Below are 21,081 nucleotides of genomic sequence, written 5' to 3' on the forward strand. Positions count from 1 at the left end.
TGCTCCCTGCCACGAATTTGCCTGCTCCCTTTCTGCACACATGTGTGCTCCCAGCGTCCACACACCGCGCCTTCCAGACCCCGCCAGCATCTCCCCATCCCCAATTTCCCAGGACAGCCCATGCTGAGCAGCGGTGGGATCCACCCCCAAAAGCCCCCAGTGACACCTCCAGGCAGCTGCGGGACCCGCTGTGCCCCAGGCAGGGAGCGGGGACAGAGGCAGCCCCAGCCGGGCAGGGGGATGCTGCCCACCCAACCCAGCAGAGTCTTCCTTTGCTCCTCACCTGCCTCGCCCTCCCAGACTGCCCACCCAAGAGAGGGGTTTTAGGCTGAAGGGAGCCGAGGCACCAGAGCTGGCCTCAGCCACCACCCAGCAGTGACGGAAACAGGGTGCCAGATCCTCCAGCCCACCGGCCCCCGCTGCAGCCAAGGACAGGCAGGGGAGGACGTGGGGGTCTCCTCTGGACACCGCGCCCCAGCCTCACTTCTCACCTCCCTGAAACCAAAAGGGGACTTCTGCAGCAGAGAGGGTGGCATTGGGGACAAACCCTCTGTCGCCCAGACAGCTTCGAGCAACCTCAGCTCCGTCTCAGTCACTCTCTGCGCCAGACAACAAACACCTGCGGCACGAGGCCCCGGCCCAAACACGAGACCAGAGAATTCAGGCAACCTCTGAACCTCCCGCAGGGCCGCACAGCCCCTGCTCCAGCCACAGCTCCTCACCTCTCTGCTTCCAGCTCCTTCATTAGCCTTCCACATGGTCGTTTCCTAAGAAGACCCACCTTTTCTTTCTCTCTCCGCATTTTTTGGCCCTTTGACATCCATAACCACCCCTAAATGCTGAAATTAAACAAAAAGAGTCATAGAATGGTTTCGGTTGGAAGAGAGCTTTAAAGATCATGTAGTACAATCAATAAGCTTCTTAGGCTGGGCTTTTATCCATTCCAGTATTAATGTTAAGCCTTACCTCACGCTTTTCTTGGTGTTTTGCAGTGAAGCATACCTCGGGTATGTTTGCAGGGGGGCACAGAGCGGCCTTTGAAGCCCCTGAAGACCCAAGGAACAGTTGGAATGCCAGAATGCTGGCATTCACCAGCAAAGCAGTTGAACGCCAGCATTCATACCCAGAGCACTTCTGTTTTCACAGCTTTTCTCTGCATTAACAAACTCAAGCCTAGGAGGATTTCTTGCCCCAGGCAAGGAGCTGCATAGACACAGCCAACGTCACGCTTTGAGCTTTCTCTCACTGGATTCTTTACAGATCTCATTCGCTGTCTGTAACACGGGATTCCTGACGTTTCATGCGTGTGGCATCCTAATTCACCAACAAATCAGAGCGTTCTCTTCTTGGGGAAGGAGGATTCTTTTTGCAAGTTACCAGCACCTCCATGGACCGAGGCCTCAGCTGGGATACAACCACTGCTTCTAACAGCAAAGTGTGTGTAGAGCATCCACTGTGTTAAAAACAAAAAACACCTCCGCACACAGTATCAAAACTGCTCGTGCACTGAAGGAGGAAGGATAGGTAGCCAGTTTCCCTCTCCTAAACTTAACAGATATATATATATATATATCACAGTGTGACACACAGCTGTTCTCCTGAACCATTACACTAAAGAGCAATAAATCAGGACAATGCCAGTACAACACAACCAAACTATTCCTGAAAATAAAAACATTTATCACATGTACTGGGGACATCTGAGAAGATGTCAGATTCCAAGTTTTTCAAAGGAAATGACAGCACGGTCGTGCAGAGGGCCTTTGCTGCTCTAGGCAGCCTTCCTCGGCAGCTGCTCCAGCTTCTCCCCTCTTCTCACACCTTCCTCCTCAGGCTGGGGACCCACTGGAAGTAGTCACTGGAAGTGGCTAAGCGTGCAGCTGCCAACACTGAAGACAGCGTGGTAGGAGGGACGTAGAGTTTCTGAGACGGCCTTTGGTCAGACAGCCCGCTGGCACCACACAGGCCAGCCGCCAGACTCCCAGGAAGGTCTTTGTTCTTCATTTTCTCTTCATCTGCATAAGGAGGGACACAGAAAAGAAAGATGGTATCTACACCGGCAACTTTAAGAGCTCCAGTTTAGATTAAAATCCCTTTTTCCTGGACCTTACCAGGTCACAGCAAGAGGACTGGACTGCACACCTATTTGATGAGCCTGACACAGTACAATCCAAGGGCCTCTCTCCCTCTCCTCCCAGTGCTGACCCCTGTTTCCTCAGAGGTGGGAAATCAGATGTGAATTGAGTAGCTCCTGTCTGGAGAACTGGGCCTCCACTCCAGAGGGCAGACAGCGCTGCTCCAAGGCACAAACAGGCACTGCTTTCAGCAAATCACTTAATCTACCTCGTAAATTGGGCAACTCTCACATGGGTGTTGTAAATTCTTTCATCATTTGGAAGACGAACACCCACAGAGGGACCTTATAAGGTTTAAAAAATGCTTTTGTCCCTTACAGCTGGGAGATTGAGAGACTCTCACTATGAAATGAACCCTGCCTAACGTATGGAGCGGAGAAACAAGACTTCTGCATGAAAGCAGCAGAAAGTCTAGAAAAGACAACAAATATCAGAGAGAGAAATAACCCTCGATTCATTTGTTCCCATTAAGCACTTAGAAAATTCATTTTGCTGCACAAAGGTCAAACCGATGCATTGCATCCAGCCATCTGTTACTGTCACATCTCCATCCCACAGAAACACCACCATTTTCATCTGCTCTAGCAAAGAAGCAGCAGCAGTCCAATAGTGACTGCAAGACTCGTAACACAGCAGCAGACTGCTCAGCTTTCCACTGATTTAACTTTTATTGACAAATCTATTCGTACTGTTAGGGTTGTCCAGCATAAATGGTACTGCCATTAGTAGAAGAGAGGGATGTACAGCTTCATGAAGTTGGGCCTTGTTGGAAAATCTTTCTATCTGATCAGGGTCATCTTGGCTCATTTCTGCTGGTTGCTTGGAGTAGATAAAGGAGGTGTAAGTGTCTTCCACTGACTTGGATAAGACAGCAGGCATTGAGGACTCTCCAAGAGAATGAGGTGTCTGAAAATGTATATAAAAAAACTCAGGACAGGGTGTGATTAGTGCACACTCAGTTCATTAGCTGCCCTGATCTTTATTATCTCTCAAAGTCCACAAAGAACTGGAATGTCAGCAACTGGATGATTAAAAAAAAACAAACCAAAAGAAAAAACTAGTTACTCACAACCTTGGCCAAAGGGCAGCTTTTCCTGCACAGCAAGCTGAAAAGAGTGACAGATTATTACAAGATACAAATCACCATGTCATAGCAAAGAGTTAACAGCTGGGTCATCTCTCAGCAGTCCCACACAGAATAAATGATGACAACAACAGTGGGAGTTTCTGCAAGGGAGCAGGAACCGAGTCAAAAGAAGTTCCTCTGCATTTTTGCTTAAGAATACAAATTAAATTTAAGTTTTGGGGATGACTACCCATGTCTCTGCCACAGACAGGGACTAGAGCCAATGTTTTTATTTGTTAACTCCGTACAGAAGAGAAAAATAGTGAAACGACAAGCAGCAATTCACCTTGCCCAAGCACAGCTGTTCATTATTCAAAAATTAGGTGCTTGCTCTCTAGTCTTCTTCTGTTGTCAAGGCAGCAGAAGAAAGGCATCCATCTTCAGAAGGGGCGAATCACCATCCAGAGGTGCCTCACCGTTTGATGAGAGCGTGTTCAGAGGATTAGCCCAGAACAGAACTATTGTTTTTATAGAAGCAGATTGAAGCAATTTAAATTGGCCCCCACAAGGGGATCATGAGGTGCTTCTGAAGCAGCAAGGAGAGCTACATGGCTGGGCAGGAGAAATTCAGTGCCAACAGGATGCCAAGACAGAGTAGTTTGAGTGACAGGCATCACTGGAGTCCAATTAACCAACTATGCAGCTTGATACCACCAGCCCACTGAGAACCTCTGCCTAACATGCAGTAAAAAACAGAGTGTTAGGACAAGAAAATAATAATCTTTTAACCTTGTTCTTGATCTCCTCTTGGCACCCACACTATCCTTGCTGGGGGACAGGCAGTGTCACTGCCATGCCAGGTCAAAGCAGAAACAGACAGGGTGCAAGGGCAGACACTAAAAATGTCTGTTAGCATTGGAAAAAGCTGGGATGGAAATAATCTTAAAAAGCAGGCTGTTCAGAGAAGAGGCAAACAAGACACGATACCCTAGAGAGTGCTGTGAGGGGCAGGAAGTAAGGTAGTATCTACTCTTCCTCCCGATTCACACAATTAACAACACCACCACTGAAAAGGAAAACGAGCAGTGAAAACTAAAAAGGAGAGAATACTACTTGGTGATGCTGCAAGTGCCACAAAACCCTGAGGCCAAGAGATCAGCAGGAATCAGAGAAAGGAAATCCTCCCGTCTGTCCTCCTAACTAGCTGACTGGTGAATTTTTCCCCCCTAATGTCTATAGACAAGATTATTTTTTCATCCCACACTTTCGTTCAACAGAAATTCTTGTCAGTTCTTCTAAAATCGTTAACAGAGATCACAGCCAGGGACAGAAAACATGCCCAGGACTGATCTGATCCAGTCAGGAAATTCCTGGGCTTCAAAACTCACAGTTTAATACCTGCAGGGGAGAATTTAAGTCTGCTCACGAGGACCCTATTGCTACCTACCCACCTGCCTCCATCTTGTCTCATCTCATCATACTTTATCCCCACGCTTGCTACCAGAAGCTTTCCTCTTGGTCTCACTCTCTCAAGGTCCCTTTTCCCAGTTTGTTTTCTCTCCATCTCTTTCAGGTAACATCCCCCAGAGACACCCATTCTTTCAGCTCTGCTCTAGACTATCTGAGAATCAACCTTCCTCCTCATCCTTCTAGAAGGCATTTTGTCTCAGCCACTATCAACCTCCAGATGTAGAAGGAGCTGTTGTTATCCAAAACCTTGTATGCACGCACCCATTTCCAGCTCATCAAGGCTTTCTGTGGCTCAACAAACCCTGAGTGATATTGGCTCCCCGCTGAACCCAGAGCGGAGCGTTTGCAGAAGGCCACGCCGCGTGCCCTGTCAGACTCATCACCACCTGTTATTTAAGGAAGCAAGGTGGTGACACCAGCACCACTCAATGCCTCAAAGCACAGCCCAAAAGGCAGCCCTCCCAAACTCATCCTCCTAACTCAGGAAGAGGCCCAAGTGATCCAGAGTAGCCCCACAATAACTCCCAGTAACCCTGAGGACTGTGAATGGAGGGGAAAGAAGAGTAGTGAAGAAGGGCCAGGTTTCATCTCTTGTTTCCACAATACCTTGACGTGCCAGGGGAGCACTAGCAGATCATCAACAACACTAGAAACAACAGCAATGAGGAAAACATACAGCTCTGAGCCCATGCTAACAGCCAGTCACTTTTAAAAAAAAAATATAGGTCAAAGCGATCAAAGGGTTATTCAAATAATCTCAATACAAGAACAATCTCTCAACAGCAATAGCTGAGAAAAACGCCCCTACCTTAACCACTGCCATAATCTCTGTAGGAGTTTCACTTGTATCCTCCTGCACAAGTTCAGGGTCTTGGTCTGTTGCTCTTGGGACACTCACTTCATCCAAAAGTGGCTGCACATCATCCCATGTCTCCTTCTTAGCAGACAGCTGCCATTGTTAAGGAGATGGACAAAGCAAGAAAAGGTACAGCTAGTGTGGGCAGAGGAAAGCAGGGTGCACTGAGGCAAATTACAGAGCAATCAGATGATTCCACTCAGAGATTAACCAAGAGAAACATAAAGCAGCTTTTCTGTTCTGTCCTGAAGTTTTAACATTTCTATCTGCAGAAGTTTGGGCTACTTGCAAAGGACAGAAGGAACGTGGAAGGACAGGAAATAATGTGAACAAGAAACTGTCATTTTAACTTCTCTCCTCCACAGTAAAACTTACCACTTGGAAAGTACAGTTTTATCCAAGTAATGTTTTCTGGTTATTGCTTGCTGCCTTCTGAGAAGTCTTACCATGGAGAAATGTCCTAACATAGCAGGGCTGATACTACAGTGTCCAGCCATTCTGCACTTAAGGAGGACAGGGGGGAAAAAAAGTTGTTAATCCTGACAACTCTAAGATTGGACAATGAGAAGGGAGTTCCCCACTGCTTAAGAGGAGTTACCAGAAAATGCCAGCTAAGCAGTAAGAAATGTCCTGTTAGACACATTTCATTCCAGTTCTAAACATTTTGAGCCATTTTGTAACTGTCATTGACGATTGTGCTAGTGATGCACCAAGGAAGAGAAGGAAACACTTCGGGCAGCTAACCAGAACAGCAGAGAAGGAAATGTTTAGTCTTACACAAGAGAGATCTAGAGGACTGCAGTTTCTGAAAAAGGATTCTTATAAGACCCTTGAAATGAGACATGACAAAACCTGGATGCATTTACATTCCTCTAGTCTCCAAATCACCAGCTATGTCTGACATTTACATAAATGTATCTTGCTTCAGTTAACCAGTTAGGGTACTCTCCTGATTTTTCCATTTAAAAAAAAAATAATCACAATACACAGAGATTTGCAGTCTGTCTCACATTGATTTCTTCCAAATACATAAAGATGCTGGTTTGTGTCCTTCAGTTCAGATGATATATTGACGTGCAAGGCCATTAAGAGCCAAGATATACAGCTTACATAGAGCTTCTCTAGCATAGAAACACAGTTGGCTAAAACAAAACCTAGGTAAAATGACTGCTTTACAAGTTACAAACATTACACTAGCTTTTACTCTTATTTCAGAGATGTCAGAGAAACAGCCGCAGAGCAGGCCCGCTGTTGAGGTGTTCAGCAGCTGACATTTACTTAAAACGTGCTTTGGCCCCTGTAGTAAAATGTGTCATGAAAATACTACAATTTAGATAACACAGAAAAGCAGAGACGGTCACTTGCAGACAAGTGTTCCTGGTGTTTCTAACGGTACTACATTAGATTGCACTCTAGACCTGGGTTTTACTTCCTGCTTAACCCCTCTGTTCATCAGTTTCTCCATCTGTTAAATAGCAAAGGGCTCCTCTGTTGAACATGCTCTCAAACCAAAGGTGTAAAGCAGTATCCACATCTGGCTATCGTTCACCTTTAGAGTTATCTTTTTAATAAACTGGAGTTGAATACAACTTACCTCCTGCAACAAACCAGGATTGAAAATTGCTTCCTTTCAGATAAGTTTAGAATGAGCAAGACCCTTAAAGCAAATAATATACCACTAGTTCTGGTCTTCTCCCACATTTAACTGGTACCCCAAGTTATTGCACATCTTTGCCAAACCCCAGAGATGCAACAGGAAAACACATGAAAGTACTAAGTCAGACTGATCTCAAGAATCTGGTACTGGTCTGAGTTCTCAGAGTCCATTCTGTCTCTAACTGAAGAATTATGGTGCATATGGGAGGTTAGAGAAATCACTGAGCACACAGACTCCCTGAAGTCTGCAAAGGGATCAGAGGACAAGCAGCTAGAGATGTATTTATGGTCCACATGTAATTGCTTTTATATTATGGTTCTGCTTGCTTTTTACAATAGCAAAAAAACAACTCCACAAAAAACTGCATGAGACTAAACCAACGCAAGTCTACTGACCGCTGGGGCCAATTTCATTGAACAATAGCTACGCCCCAGTCAAAAATCCCACCTGATCACACAGTTCATCCCCATCCTGCTTTGAGGTTGCTGTTTCACTATCTCCACCTAGAGATTCCTGCTGTAAGCAAAGGCCTGGCTCCACCAGTTCAACATTCTCCTGCTTTCCACTGGGCTGAACATACAAGGCCGAAGGATTCAGTTCCTCAAACCCCTAGGAACAAACAAAAAAACCACCAATATAGTAAAAAAACCCATGTTGTAACTACCACAAAGAATAAATAGGATTCAGCAAATTTCTAATTGGTTTTATGAAGAAGCACGCTACCACCAGTTAGTTCCAATTCCTTGCAGAAATTGTCTTACTACAAAAAAATCAACTCCCCTCCCTCCGGCAACAAAACTACTGAGCAACGCTCTCCTCCCCCCAAAACTGGACACACACATGCAAAAATACAATCATAGGACCTCATCCTGTCCAAACAAGCATTTTGCATCTACTGAATAAAACAACAGATACAAGCACTCTGGGCTGGAAAGCCTGAATTTCTGCTGAGATATAAAATTGTGGCAGTACCTTTTAAAGGGTTTTCATTTCAGTAAGGGTTCTTACTGAAACTGAGCTGAGACATTTAGATAATGACACAGATGGGCCTAAATCATCAATGCTCTCTGCACTGCCTTACAACCTGAACATCTGTCCAAGGCACAACATGCAATCCACCACAGTTATGCTGTCCAATACTGTACATTTCACCAGCAAAGTATAAGACTTTTTAAACCACAGACATTTTCATAATTCAGTTTGTTAATGGCATAACCAATCTCCAATGTCTAGAGCAGAGAAGGCCAAAACTATTTAACTATCCTGTTCCTCACCCAACTGCCCCTGCCACTATGTAACACTACTTTAAGTGAGACACTAGAAATCTGATCAGCTTGCTCTCACTGTTTGGATGAATCAGGGGCCTCCTAAATTATGACTAGGAAAACTTGCTGGAATTAACAACACATAGTCAAGTAACTAACACATCTCTTAACAACCTCTCAATTCCATCTCAGTTTGCCCTTAGGCTGAGAACATCTGTAGCTATTTTACTTTTCCGAATTATTTATACAAGATGTGCACCAGCTTCAGATGATTCCGCAATTCTAACAAGCTAATCAACTTCAAAAAAAATGGGTAAGACAAAACCCTTCCAATCCACTGTTAGAAGACAGGATGAAAATATTAAGTTCTACAAAACCAGAATGTCTCCGTTGCACCATCAGATTCCACCTTAACCAAAAAGCAAGCTTTTGGTAAGTTAGAGGATAGCAGGGAGCACCAGTTTTGCTCTTCACAAAACTACTTGCTTCAAGCTAGAGATCTTCCCATTACAGGCACTCAACCGATCCTTTCCCTGCCCTTCCTTTCAGCAGCACGTGCCTCCCTCCTGACCTGGGAAGGAGTGTTCTCTGCACAGACGTCAGCGCATCCCCCATCCCTCAAGACACAGTGGAAGTAGACATCCTCCTCAGTGGATGTGTCGCACAGGAAGAGATGCAAAATGCCGTTCACATATTCATCCACAATGCCCACAAGTAGCTTAGAGCCACACAGCTTCCTGAAGAGGAGAGTTGCTGCATTGGACCACGTACCCTGAAAAAGAAACAAGAATGTAAAGGTACAATAAATAAACCCACATCCACCGCCTGAGACTTTCCCTTGGGGGCACTTGTCAAAAAGGCAATTAAGCTAGGTCAGGCTAGGGACAAACACAGGAAAGTCAGGTGGACAAGCTTCCCAGCACTGAACTAAAACTACCCAAAGCCAGCAATGCTAGTTACACTGGGAATGCCCTTTCACCCTAAATATCTATTTCCAAACATGGTTCGATGGCATTCACCAGTGATTTTATCACAATTGCCTAAAATACAGTTGTTTGGGGTTTGTTGTTTTTTTATTCCTGGAATCACGTGATCATAAATGCTATAATTATCAAAAGTTTTTAAGAAGCTGCTAAGCCTCACCGCAATGAAAACTGTGATTCTTTAACCCTCAAAAAACAGAGGAAATAACTTTTTAAAAATAAATGTCTTTAAAATACAGAAGAAGCAACTCTGCTGACAAGCTTTCCTTCAGAGATTGTATTTCTCAGGCTTCTTGACCAAGAGGTTTCCCAGCACAGAGGAACTTTTTTATGTCTTCTATAATTCTTTGGCTATGCTGACTGCATCAAAGCAACTCACTTAAAGCTCTGTCATCGAAGAAATTTTTAAAACAGAGGGATGGAGCTACTAAGGCTTCAGAAGGATCCTGGAGAACTACTGGCAGGGGAAGAAACAAGTTTGCTCATTTGCTTAGCAGTAGCTACCTGTTTCTGCAACAATATAAGCAAGAATACCCTGATCAAAAGGAAGCCAGACAGCGGAAGGGTGATCACTTGCAGAGACAGATAGACTTACACAGTCATACTCTGCTGAATGAAAGAGCAGCAGTTCTGCTGTAAACATCAATGGGACCTGAATTAATCCAAATGTTTGCCCTTATCAGGAGAAAAAGCCAACCTCTATTTGATAGCTCTCATACATATGTCAATAAACAAAAGTGCATGTGAACACATACCTCCACGGGTTTTACCCAGGCCAAGGCACATGGGATGGCCTGAGCAGGGAGCTTCAAGTAGCACCACCTACAACACAAGACAAAGCCATCACCATTACAGCAAAACCAGAGCAAAACCAGACAGAAGAGCGGAACTTCCTCCTCTTCTGGGTTTTAAAATCAGTTTAGGACTAGAGGCACTTACTGGATTTTGCACTTATGAATAAAACCCAACAGCAGCTTTCCAAAACACTCCATATCCAGAGAATGGGAACAGCAGAAATGGCAATAACAACTGGTCCCTTATGCCTTCCCTTGTGCAAGCATCTTCCCATCAAAACCCCTCATGATTACAAAGTTATGGACAGAGAGCAATGACTTGTGAACCAAGAATGCCAATAGCCAGGCACAAAGAGGCCAACAAGAGGGAAGAAGCAAATAAATATGGAAAAGGTACTTGAATTGCAGAAGAGAACAAGTACCTCTGACACTGCAAATGCATCCCACTTGGAGCGATGTCTGTGCAGGAGGAGGATTAGGGAGCTTGCCCCAAAGTGACAGAAAGTGGCAAGAGGAAAGTCTGAGGAACGAAGGCAGAAACAGGGAAAGATTTAGCCCAAAGTCACTGTGAGGGAGTGAAGGACAGGGTTGATGCGCAAAGGGCCCAGAGCGATCAGCAAACAGGTCTTAAACATCACCTCAAGCATTAGCATGTAAGCAAGGAAGCACCTGCAAGGCACCGTTAATGGAATAAACCCCCAGATCCTTTCCAGGGCATCTGCACGCTGAGATGTCCTTCCGAAGAAAGATGGACCAGTCAGCTTCATCTTGATCCCTGAGAAGGTGATGGAACAACTAATCCAGGGAACCATTTCCAGGCAAATGAAGGACAAAAAGGTAACTGGGAGTAGTCAGCATGGATTCACCAAGTCATGCTTGACCAACCTGACAACCTTCTACAATGAAATGACTGGCCTGGTAGGTTAGGGGAAAGCAGGGGGGATTGTTTACCTTGACTTCTGTCAGGCTTTGGACACTGTGTCCTGCAAGATCCTTGTAGAGAAGCTAATGAAGTACGGGCTGGATGAGCAGACACTGAAGCAGACTGAGAACTGGCTGAAGGGCCAGGCCCAGGGAGTGGTAGTCAGTGGTACAAAGTCTAGTTGGAGGTGAGGAACTAGCGGTGTACCTCAGGGGTCAATACTGGGTCCAATACTGTTCAACAGCTTCATTAACGATTGGGATGATGGGGGAGAGTCTCCCTTCAGCAAGTCTGCTGACGATACGAAACTGCGAGCGGTGGCTGATACACCAGAGGGTCATGCTGCCATTCGGAGGGACCTCGACAGGACAGAGGAATGGGCAGACAGGAACCTCATGAAGTTCAACCAAGTCCTGCACTTGGGGAGGCACACCACCGGTACATGCTGGGGGCCAACTGGCTGCAAAGCAGCGTTTTTATCATGAGGGTGACCAAGCACTGGAACAGGTTGCCCAGACGGGTCATGGATTCTACACCCTGGAGACATTCAAAAGCCCTCTGGACATGGTCCTGGTCAGCCTGCTCTAGATGGCCCTGTCTGATCAGGGAGTTTTGACAGGATGACCTCCAGAGGTCTCTTCCAACCTCAACCGTTCTGTGATTCTGTCACCCATGTGTAATTTACTTACTTGAGGAATCTCAGCCAAGACTTCCGGACAATTTCGAGGTTTCCGTAATCTGGGTAGAACACCTCTACTTCTTGGTCATTGATCACACGGTGGATGATAATGCGGTACCACCATTTGGACACCATCACACAGCAAAGCTGTCCAGGCTGTACTGAAGACTCAGGCATGATATAACGATCAGAAACAAGTTTATTTGAGTAACAGTGCCTGCAAAAGATCATAACAAAAAACTGTGTTTGGTAGGATGGAGGAGATGAACAAAGAGACATATACAGGGCTTCAGAAGAATCCTGATTTCTCCAAGTCCCCATGACATGAATTTTCAGGAGTTGTTTTAATAGATGCTTTACATCTCCCTTCTGCTACACTTAAACTGAAATGACAATAAAACATGCAAATGCAAACTTTTTAACATTTGAATGATATTCTTGGGGTCCAACAAAAAAAGTTAATGAATGGGGATTAATCAGAGGCTAAATACATTCATTCTCGTCATTAATTTTTAACAATACCTTGACATGTTAGTACTTTTTATGCTCCGGTTTCTGGAGTACTGGCTCACAGTATCTGTCTGCAGAGTCTGTAATCACACTTACACATGCCCCATGGATATCAAGCATTTACTTTGGCACGCACTTAACAGCAATTGTAGCACTGTCATGGTGGAACAGAATCCCAAATGTATAATGCAATGGACACAAAGCCACTGATGGGGCTTTGCTTTCAAATATAGATATGACAAAGGCCTATGACCTGTTGCTTTTGGTACGTGTTCGAGATGGAAGTTAAAGCCTTAACCGAGCACATTAGCAACAGTAGCACAGACAACAGAGAGGTGCAAAGGAACCCTAAAGTTCCTTTCCATAACTTTACCAAGCTTTTTAAAAGTTGAGGACTGTCTCAGACACAGCCAAACCACTGTGAATTGCTATTAAACCACACTTATTGCTTGCTAGTTAAAAGGAATGGGTAAGCATTATGAGTATGTGTTTCAGTACGGCACCAGCATCTCCGCATCAAGTGACCAAGCCAGCAGTGACCATAACTAACAGCTGGGAGTCCTGCTCCCTCAGCGCAAACACACACACACAACGGGTAGTAGTACTAAATCTGCACAGCATGTTCTCACCTCATCTCAATCATCATATCCTGCAGTTTATCAGATGTTTCTCTGCTGCAGATGTGGATGTAGAACTGGCTAGGAGAGATGATGAATTCCACAAAGACGCCCACCATGCACCTTCTCTCCAGTGGTGGTAAACTGCAAAGGCTTCTGTCCTGAACAGCATCTGGGGGGATTTCTGGAGTCATTATCAACTTGTATAGAAGGGACTGCTCCAAATCTTGAGGCTACAAAGTGATAAGAGGAAGATGGCATTCAGATGTCTCGTCATGCACTGAACACACTTAACTGGCCTTTCCATTAAGGTAAAAAAACAGTTTTTGTTTCCTGGGGACTTGCGAATTACTGAATATCAGAGAATCCCAACAAGTTGTGCAAACTTGGATTAAAATTCTCCCTGTGACAGAAGCATTCATTTTCACACTTCTTCTCTCCCTTCCTTCTTTCTTCCCTCCAGTGTAAGAAGGGGTGCAACAAAAATACCTTGCCCATATTCCTGCAAGGAATAAAGGAGAGGAATTGAAGTCACGTCACATATTTAGCCAAAAGTATTGAATGGCTATTGCTCAAAAAGCAAACAAAACAAAAACTCACACCAAAAAACCCCACACCAAACACAACCCATGTTTGTTGGATTTTACCCAAAAGATGCTATTTCTGTGTTCTATGACCATGAAAGAGTATGCGACTGAACCAGCAAAACTCTATCTGAAAATGATTCAAAAGTGACAGAAGGCACAAATGCATCTCACTTTCACACTAGAGCTATTTCCCAAGGATAAAAACAAACAAACCCTACAAATTTGGTTCTTTTCTCACTCAAGACAAATTTGTCCATGAGTGAGCTGTTAGCACAGCTTACAATTTTGTGTTCTTCTTTAACTGCTGAAAACATTATTTCTCTTGAACTAGTGTGGATGGGAACCTTAATCAGACATCAGCTACTTTCACTGCCTCAGGAGCTTTTTTTTGTGCCAACAAACAGCACTCCTCCAGTGATCAGAAGTCAAAATTATTTCCATTTTACACACTGTGAATATGCTACAAGTTACCACTGCATTATACATCAGGCAATGTATGGGAAATTCGTCTTCCAGCACACACCCCATTGCTTATATGGCTAAATTCAACCGCAAACAATGGTTTTTTGCAATACTGGCTCTTTTAACTGTTTTTTAAAGAAGCAGGTAAGAGTCTCTCCTTTGGCAGACTGAGCAAGGGCTAATGCCATTGAATTTTTAGGAGTTAAAAATTTTGACTAAAACATTAAGTTAAACAGTGAGTTAACATTTTTGAGTTAAAGGGCAACTGAGGGAATTCTTGCCTGAGCCACAGCATCACCTCTAAAAAAATCTTTACATTTCATGGATTTCCTCCAAGAAGTGCCCATGAATAGTGGCATTTCTAAAGGACAGTTTTTCTCTGAGAATGCTCTTTACATCAGACTGTTAAGGGCACACAGAACCTTTAAAATCTAGCTCACACATGGGTAGTGACAACAGACATTTCTTTGAAAGACGTAGGTGGTGTGTACTTCGAAACACGTTCACAAAAGTGCAACAAAACTCTAAAAAGATAAACCAACAGACAAACTGTAAAACTAGGCTTACAAGAGGTATGGCTTGCAAGCCTGGCTAACTCCTTGTCCTAAGCCCGCCTGGCAGCTGCCAAGAGTGGTGTGGATGACACCTTTTCTTCTGCTCAGGGCAGCAAGAAAAAGCTGGTGAGAGCAGCAGCTCTATATACTTTTCCCTTCTCAGGGCTGAGCAGACTGACTCAGCCCTTGTCCCTCATCCGCCCCTTACAACACTTCCACTACCAGCCTCTTGCGACCAGATACTTGGACACCTTGCAGCAGGGCGGGGATCAGGTCACATCTTTCCCCTCTGTCTTGCAGCATCCCAATGAAGAAATGTTCATTGCATACCCAAATGAACACGTTCCAACCTGCTTCCTCCTCTTTAGGGCATTTTTGAAACAAAACGACAAACTCCGTGTTTCATGACAAATGTTAGTTGTACAAACATCTTCCAAGAGCTATCCTGCTAGGATCTTTAAACAGGTTCCCTTTGAGACACAGAAGAACAAAAATCTGGGGGTACCTGGACCACATCCCCCCTTTTTTACCCTTCCCACAAGCAGACTTTGTTCGACCTAGGTGAATTCACCATGAAGTTCATCACACCAAACTACAATATCTTTAAAGAATCAAAACAGCCTGCCAAAAATCTCTGAAGTGTATGTTTTATGAAGTGCCGCACAAAGTCCAACTCGTAGTCCCAGGCTTCCAAGTTCATCAGTAACAAAACACCAAAGTCAGGAAGAACTCCTGGGACCCCTTCCCTACCTATGTGCTCCAACCGTACAGCTACAAGACAAGCTTGGCAGAGGAAATAACTCTCAGGAGGAGGCTCTTCCTTAGAAAAAGAAGGCCTAAAGATGCTCAAAATTAAAAAACAGAGGGGACACAACCAAATTCTTCCAATCAGCTTTGGCAGTTCAGAGCTTCTGTACTGTTCTCCATCCCTTTCTAAAAATACACTGCCAAACAACAACAGAATAATCAACACTTTCAAAGTCCAACCAAATAGCAGAGTTGATACTGCAGGAATCAAGGTCTCCAAGGACCATTCCCCAGCTCTGTCACATAACTGCTTGATGCTTAAGCCCTGCCTACTACGGCAGGGGCAATTCCACACAGCTAGTCTCAGACCGAAGTTATTAAAGTCCAATGACAAGTAAGTACACCAAAATCCCCACTATTACTGGGAGCAAGATCATGCTTAACTGACCTCAGATGATCTGCAACATAGATCTCAAGACCAGAAAGAGACAAGAAAAAGATCTAGCTTGGATGGCACATAAAGCTATGTGCCAGGTCACGATGAGTCTGGTCACCTCCAGACTCATCTAAAACAGGTACAAAAATTTTTGGAAGCAGCAGTGCTTCAACAATGCAAACTCAACAGAAACAAAAGCAGTAAAAAGAGTATCACCCACTGGATTAAGACATGAAAAAGCTACAGATCGCTTGTCCAGCCACTTACTTGTTTGAGATCATCACCCAAATTTACTGCTTGTGTTTCCACTGGCTCTGACTTCTCTTCCGCTGTCGGGTGGAAGCTCTCTGTCTCACAGCTGGGTTCCAGAGGAGGTATCTCAACCACAGGTGGTGCTGCTAAGATGATAATTTGACTGTTATTCTTTGTTGGACTGATGCAGTGTTACATATTAAACAGGAAGAGAAGACATCTGAAAATGACAGTCTGAAAGCACTGGTAGTGTTTTCCTCATCTCTCGTAGCATTCACAGCCACCACAGTCATGAGGATTCACTCAAAAGGCATCCTTCACTGTATTAATAAATTAAAACAAAACAAAAAATCACTTGCTCTTACAAGCATGCTAAGGGTTAAATCAATTGCTAGAACGATGCTAAAATGAATTTTCCCCAGAAAAGTCAGGAATTTGGCAGAAACTGTATATGATTTTCTGCCTTCTCTCATAGCTGTTATGGGAATGCTGAGGACATCTGCAGTCTCTTCTGTTTTCTTTTGTGGAACACTGTAGTGTAACGTTCAGCCTAGTGCTAAACATTCAGTCTCAAAAAGCGCATCAGAAAGGCTTTAGCAGCCTGCAGAGCAGACGTTCAGGAAATCCTTCTGGTTTTCTCTATTGCCTAGAATGACTAGAAATTCCAGTCCTACACACACATTCAGAAAGTCCGTACTCTGAATGGGCTAGACATCCCTTCTTTCACCTCACACCAAAAAACGATGGCAACCTGCTGAAAACTTCTGGTTAAGCCCTCTGCTACCAAGACAACTCCCTTGTGACAGCTGCTTCTGCAGCACCCCACAGTCCTTCTGTGCTAAAACCCAGGGGAACCAGGACTACTCCAGCAACTGGAAGTGCAGCAACATCCATGTGAAACACAGTTGCTTGGCCACAGCGCTTGCGAGAGCTACGTGCTTTCAGCTAGATAACGTATCACCTCACCTTGGGGCACCTCTCCCTTCTCTATCTCACTTGCCATGTGCTTCTTCAGGATTAGCAAGGAACCTGCTCTTGTCTGCTCAACCACAATGATATCAGACATGTTTCCAAGGACTTCAAACATGGAGGAAAATCCATATTGCGTATACTGGAACGCCCGGCCAAAGCGTCTGAAGAAGGCCTTATCAAAGTCCGAGAGCAGAAGCGGTGAGGAACTCAGTAGATCCTGCAGCTCAGCCTTCACCACTGCTGGCAGGATGGGAGCCCTGTTCCTCTGAGGCAAGTTCTGTGGATTCTTTGAGGGAGAAGCAGCATCTGCCTTTGTAACAGCACTCTTCCGTGCCCTAGGACCTCTCCTCTGTTTGGTAACCAGTCTGGCAATCGCTTTAGTGTTCTCATCTGCAATGGCTACAACAGAAGGAAATCAACTATTAGACTACCAAAACAGCGCACCATTAAAAGCTCTACACGGGCAAAACTCCTCTTCTTTCCTTTCCTTCCTCTTCCCCTCACCCTTTTCAGAAGCAGGTGTCTCCTTCAAAAGCAATCACACTAAATCGTGGCTGATTTCTAGCAGGCCAACCACTTTTCCTCTCCCTTTGCACACTGGACTGAACCATTTCAACAGCCAATGTCCAATCTGCACCCTCATCCCGATAAATCCAGATCCAGGTAGGAAGGTAGGTCAAATTCTTGGATACAGGATCACCAGCTGTTGCGTTTTGTTGTGAAAACAGGAAATGGCTCGTCGTTCCCCTCAGCCAAAATCACAGTAAACCCCCACTGTAGAGCACCCACCTACCCAGGCAAGGTCTCCCTGGAGAGCAGCCCAGGTCTTTTCCACGCTTTTAAATTACTTTTTCTTGTCTTACTGTAGCACTCTAAATAAAAATATCATTTCACCCTTCCCAATCTTTGCACCCACCATTTGCTTCTATGCCTGTTCCCCAAAGAAAAGGAAAATGGAAAAGGTTCTTTGATATATACTAAACTTCCCATGGGGTCAGGTAGGGAAACATTCACAGCTTGTCCCCAGAGGCCCCATCCCTGGTTTTGGCTCCTGCTATAGTCTGCATTTACAGGAAAAGTGATGCTTACCAGTTCTAGTGTACATATAAGAAATGTTACCGCAGTTTCTAAGCTAAGTGCAGAATGTACAAAAATAACTAGAACCCTGTGTGATTCTTCAGGAGCAAAGAGTGGAAAAGCATTAAAAGGCAGATCAAAATACAGGAAGAAACATCAAAGACAAGAAATTAAACAAAGCTTTATGAGAAAATGAAGGTACGTGACCTGCAGCCCTGGGAATTCATCCTGCACGTCCCCATTTTGGAGCACCACTTCATACCAGTATGTGGTTCCAAACAACTTCACCCATAAGGAAACAAAACCTCACCTTTAAGGATAAAAGTGTCTTTCTCGTGAGGACAGATTCTGACAACTTCAGGCATATCTGCCACCAGTTCCAAGATGGATTGGAAGCCCAGGTCACACAGAGGGAGAGGTTTGCCAATCATGGCCGTGTACTCCTGCTCCAGTTCTGCTGGGGTTAAGCCATCTCCGGCAGCTATTAGCAGCGATCTCACCTCCTTCTTCAGCACCTCCATAAGCTGTGCCTGCTTCAACATGTCTGCACTAAAGGGGAAACAGAAACAAGCAGAAAACAATCTGCTGCCACAGCTGCCCAAATACTGACAAAAGACTTTTTACCATTTAACAGCTGAAGGCTGGTGGGGGTAGCAAGCAGCAAGCCAGGTTCACCAACAGCCATTACCTACCGTCCCCTGTATTACCTGGCCTGCACCCCTGGAACTGCCACCTTTGGCACCCGCTGTCCCAGCTGAGATCATGGCTCCTCCTGCGTTTGCTGCCTGTCCCCATAGGATCACGGCCCCCACGACCCCTGAGTTTTGTGCACCCGTAAACCCCCGCCCCAGGCACTGCCCTTTACAAAACCTGCCTCTCCACAGACCCCTGCGCCCCTAAACCTGGGCCTGGGGGCCCCCCCAAGAGGCCCCAGGGGGGCCGCTGCCGCCTCCGGCGGTCCCCACACGCACCGCGCCATCGCACCGCCTCGCTCCCGCGCGCGCCGCTCCGCGCCTGCGCGATCCCTTTCCCGCCCTGCCGCGGCGCGAGGACGGCGCGGGACCACCCCGCCACCGGAGCGGGGCCCCTGGGGCGCAGCGCGGCGGGCGGGCGGGGCGCTGGCGGCCATGTTTCCTCTCAGGGCGGGCGGCGGCCGGGCACCGGTGGGTGGCCGGTGGCGGGCGGGCAGCGGCGGCAGCCTGTCGCCACCCCCGGGGCCTGCACAGAGCCGCTGCCCCTGCCTTCCGAGTAAAAACGGTAGGCGCGTTTCCCTTCCCACAGGAAAAGTTAGCGCCTTGCAAAAGAGTCACAGACAAAAAGGGACCAATTCCTTTAAGGCGACAACGTTTAAACCCTAACACCAACGTTATTAAGAGTAGTCTTGTAGTTTTTAGTCCCATCTGAGAGGAAAATCCACAGTGGAGGTGCTGAGTGACTTTCCCACAGCCAGAGACTGTGGTAAACTGGGTTGCAATGGCTATTTCCTAAAGGTTTGCAGTTCTTTTGATATCACGGAATCATCTAGGTTGGAAAAGACCTTGAAGATCATCCAGTCCAACCATCAACCCAACATTAACAGTTCCCAACTACACCATGTCCCTCAACGCTATGTCCACCCGACTCTTAAACACCTCCAGGGATGGGGACTCCACCACCTCCCTGGGCAGCCCATTCCAACGCCTAACAACCCGTTCTGTAAAGAAATACTTCCTAATATCCAGTCTAAACCTTCCCTGGCGCAACTTGAGGCCATTACGTCTTGTTCTATTGCTTATTACCTGGTTGAAGAGACTCATCCCCATCTCTCTGCAACCTCCTTTCAGGGAGTTGTAGAGGGCGATGAGGTCTCTCCTCAGATATAGTATACTTCAAATTTGCTAGTAGCTATGGTTAATGATTAGTTAATGATTAGTTCCATATAGGAACAACTGCTAGATCAAGAAGAACAAGCTTCAATCTCCAAACCTTAGAAAATAGGTAGAACATTCTGGACCATAAAGACAATGTCTGGGATCGTTCTGAGGATTAATTATTTGACAACTTGGCAAAGTGACTATTTGCTTACTTAACTTGGCAACGAAACTAACTTTTGAGTGTCCTTAAAGTGAACTGCCTTCATTATAATACTAAAAACCACACCCACAGGTCAAAAAGCCCCCTCCCCTGGTTAAGACCCTTCCCCTGAGCATGTGTAGTATTAGAAGCATTAGGTAAGCTGTATCATACTTGTATGATAGTCACTAACCAGTATCTAACAGGTGTGTTCTGGAAAAGCACTAACTTCTGATTTTTGTGTATAAAAGGAGCATGAAAACCTGCTGTTGGTGTGCTTGATTTGTGGAAAAGTCCACCGAGCACCCAGGCCTGAATAAATACAATATCTCTCCTGAGTGTGTTAAGACTGGGTTATTGCATGCTGGGCATGAATCCGCTTTTCAGGTAACAATTTGAGAAACCCACTCAACAGTGGGGTTGATTTCCATACAGGGACAAGTTTCCATATGACAAGAGGGGCTGAGGTTGCACATTTCGGGACGGCAAAGGTTGCAAAACCATCAGCACATGCTCTCAAAGCATCTCCCCATCCCAAGGTAATAGCCAAAAACATCCCATGGGGACAGAGGAGTCGGGACCCGTTGGTTGAATTAAACATCAGACAAAACCAGAAAGCTGCAGGTTTGTAGGTGTTAATTGTGCCATGGTGCTTCTGAAAAGAAATCAGAGTCCGTGCTGCCCGGCCAAAACCAGACCTGAGCTGCCATTTACTGCTGCTGCTTAAAACATCACCTGCCCTTTCAGCAGCTGGAGACTATCTCCTCCTGCCCCACGCTGGCCAAGTGATTAACACAAAGTGAAAAAGGTCTCTGGAGCACTTCCAAAGCAAATATAGACACTGTATGAATTTGTTAATTACGCCCCATTTCCGCCCAACTTTTCTCCTCTGCCATTCGCTCCCTCCATCCATCGCTTCCCCGGTGACCTGCTGACGAGGCACCCAGCACGACAGAGCAGAGAAAGCAGGGAGCTTGTGCTCCTGCCC

At 45.6% G+C, this 21,081-nt stretch overlaps 1 protein-coding gene across 1 annotated transcript; it reads right to left on the minus strand.

Moving 5' to 3' along the window:
• Positions 1–881: 881 nt before the first annotated feature.
• Positions 882–18,583, minus strand: TDRD5 (tudor domain containing 5). The gene is made up of 11 exons (XM_074877271.1): positions 18,352–18,583; positions 16,932–17,363; positions 16,008–16,135; positions 12,967–13,187; positions 11,838–12,044; positions 10,188–10,254; positions 9,021–9,221; positions 7,634–7,793; positions 5,480–5,631; positions 2,825–3,041; positions 882–2,015 (listed from the first exon to the last, which is right to left on the minus strand). The coding sequence occupies exons 1-11, from the start codon at positions 18,581–18,583 to the stop codon at positions 1,816–1,818; spliced, it is 2,217 nt and encodes a 738-aa protein (XP_074733372.1). The 3' UTR covers positions 882–1,815.
• Between the last annotated feature and the right edge of the window lie 2,498 nt (positions 18,584–21,081).

Source organism: Strix uralensis, chromosome 8, assembly GCF_047716275.1.
Source record: "Strix uralensis isolate ZFMK-TIS-50842 chromosome 8, bStrUra1, whole genome shotgun sequence".
Lineage (NCBI taxonomy): Eukaryota > Metazoa > Chordata > Aves > Strigiformes > Strigidae > Strix > Strix uralensis.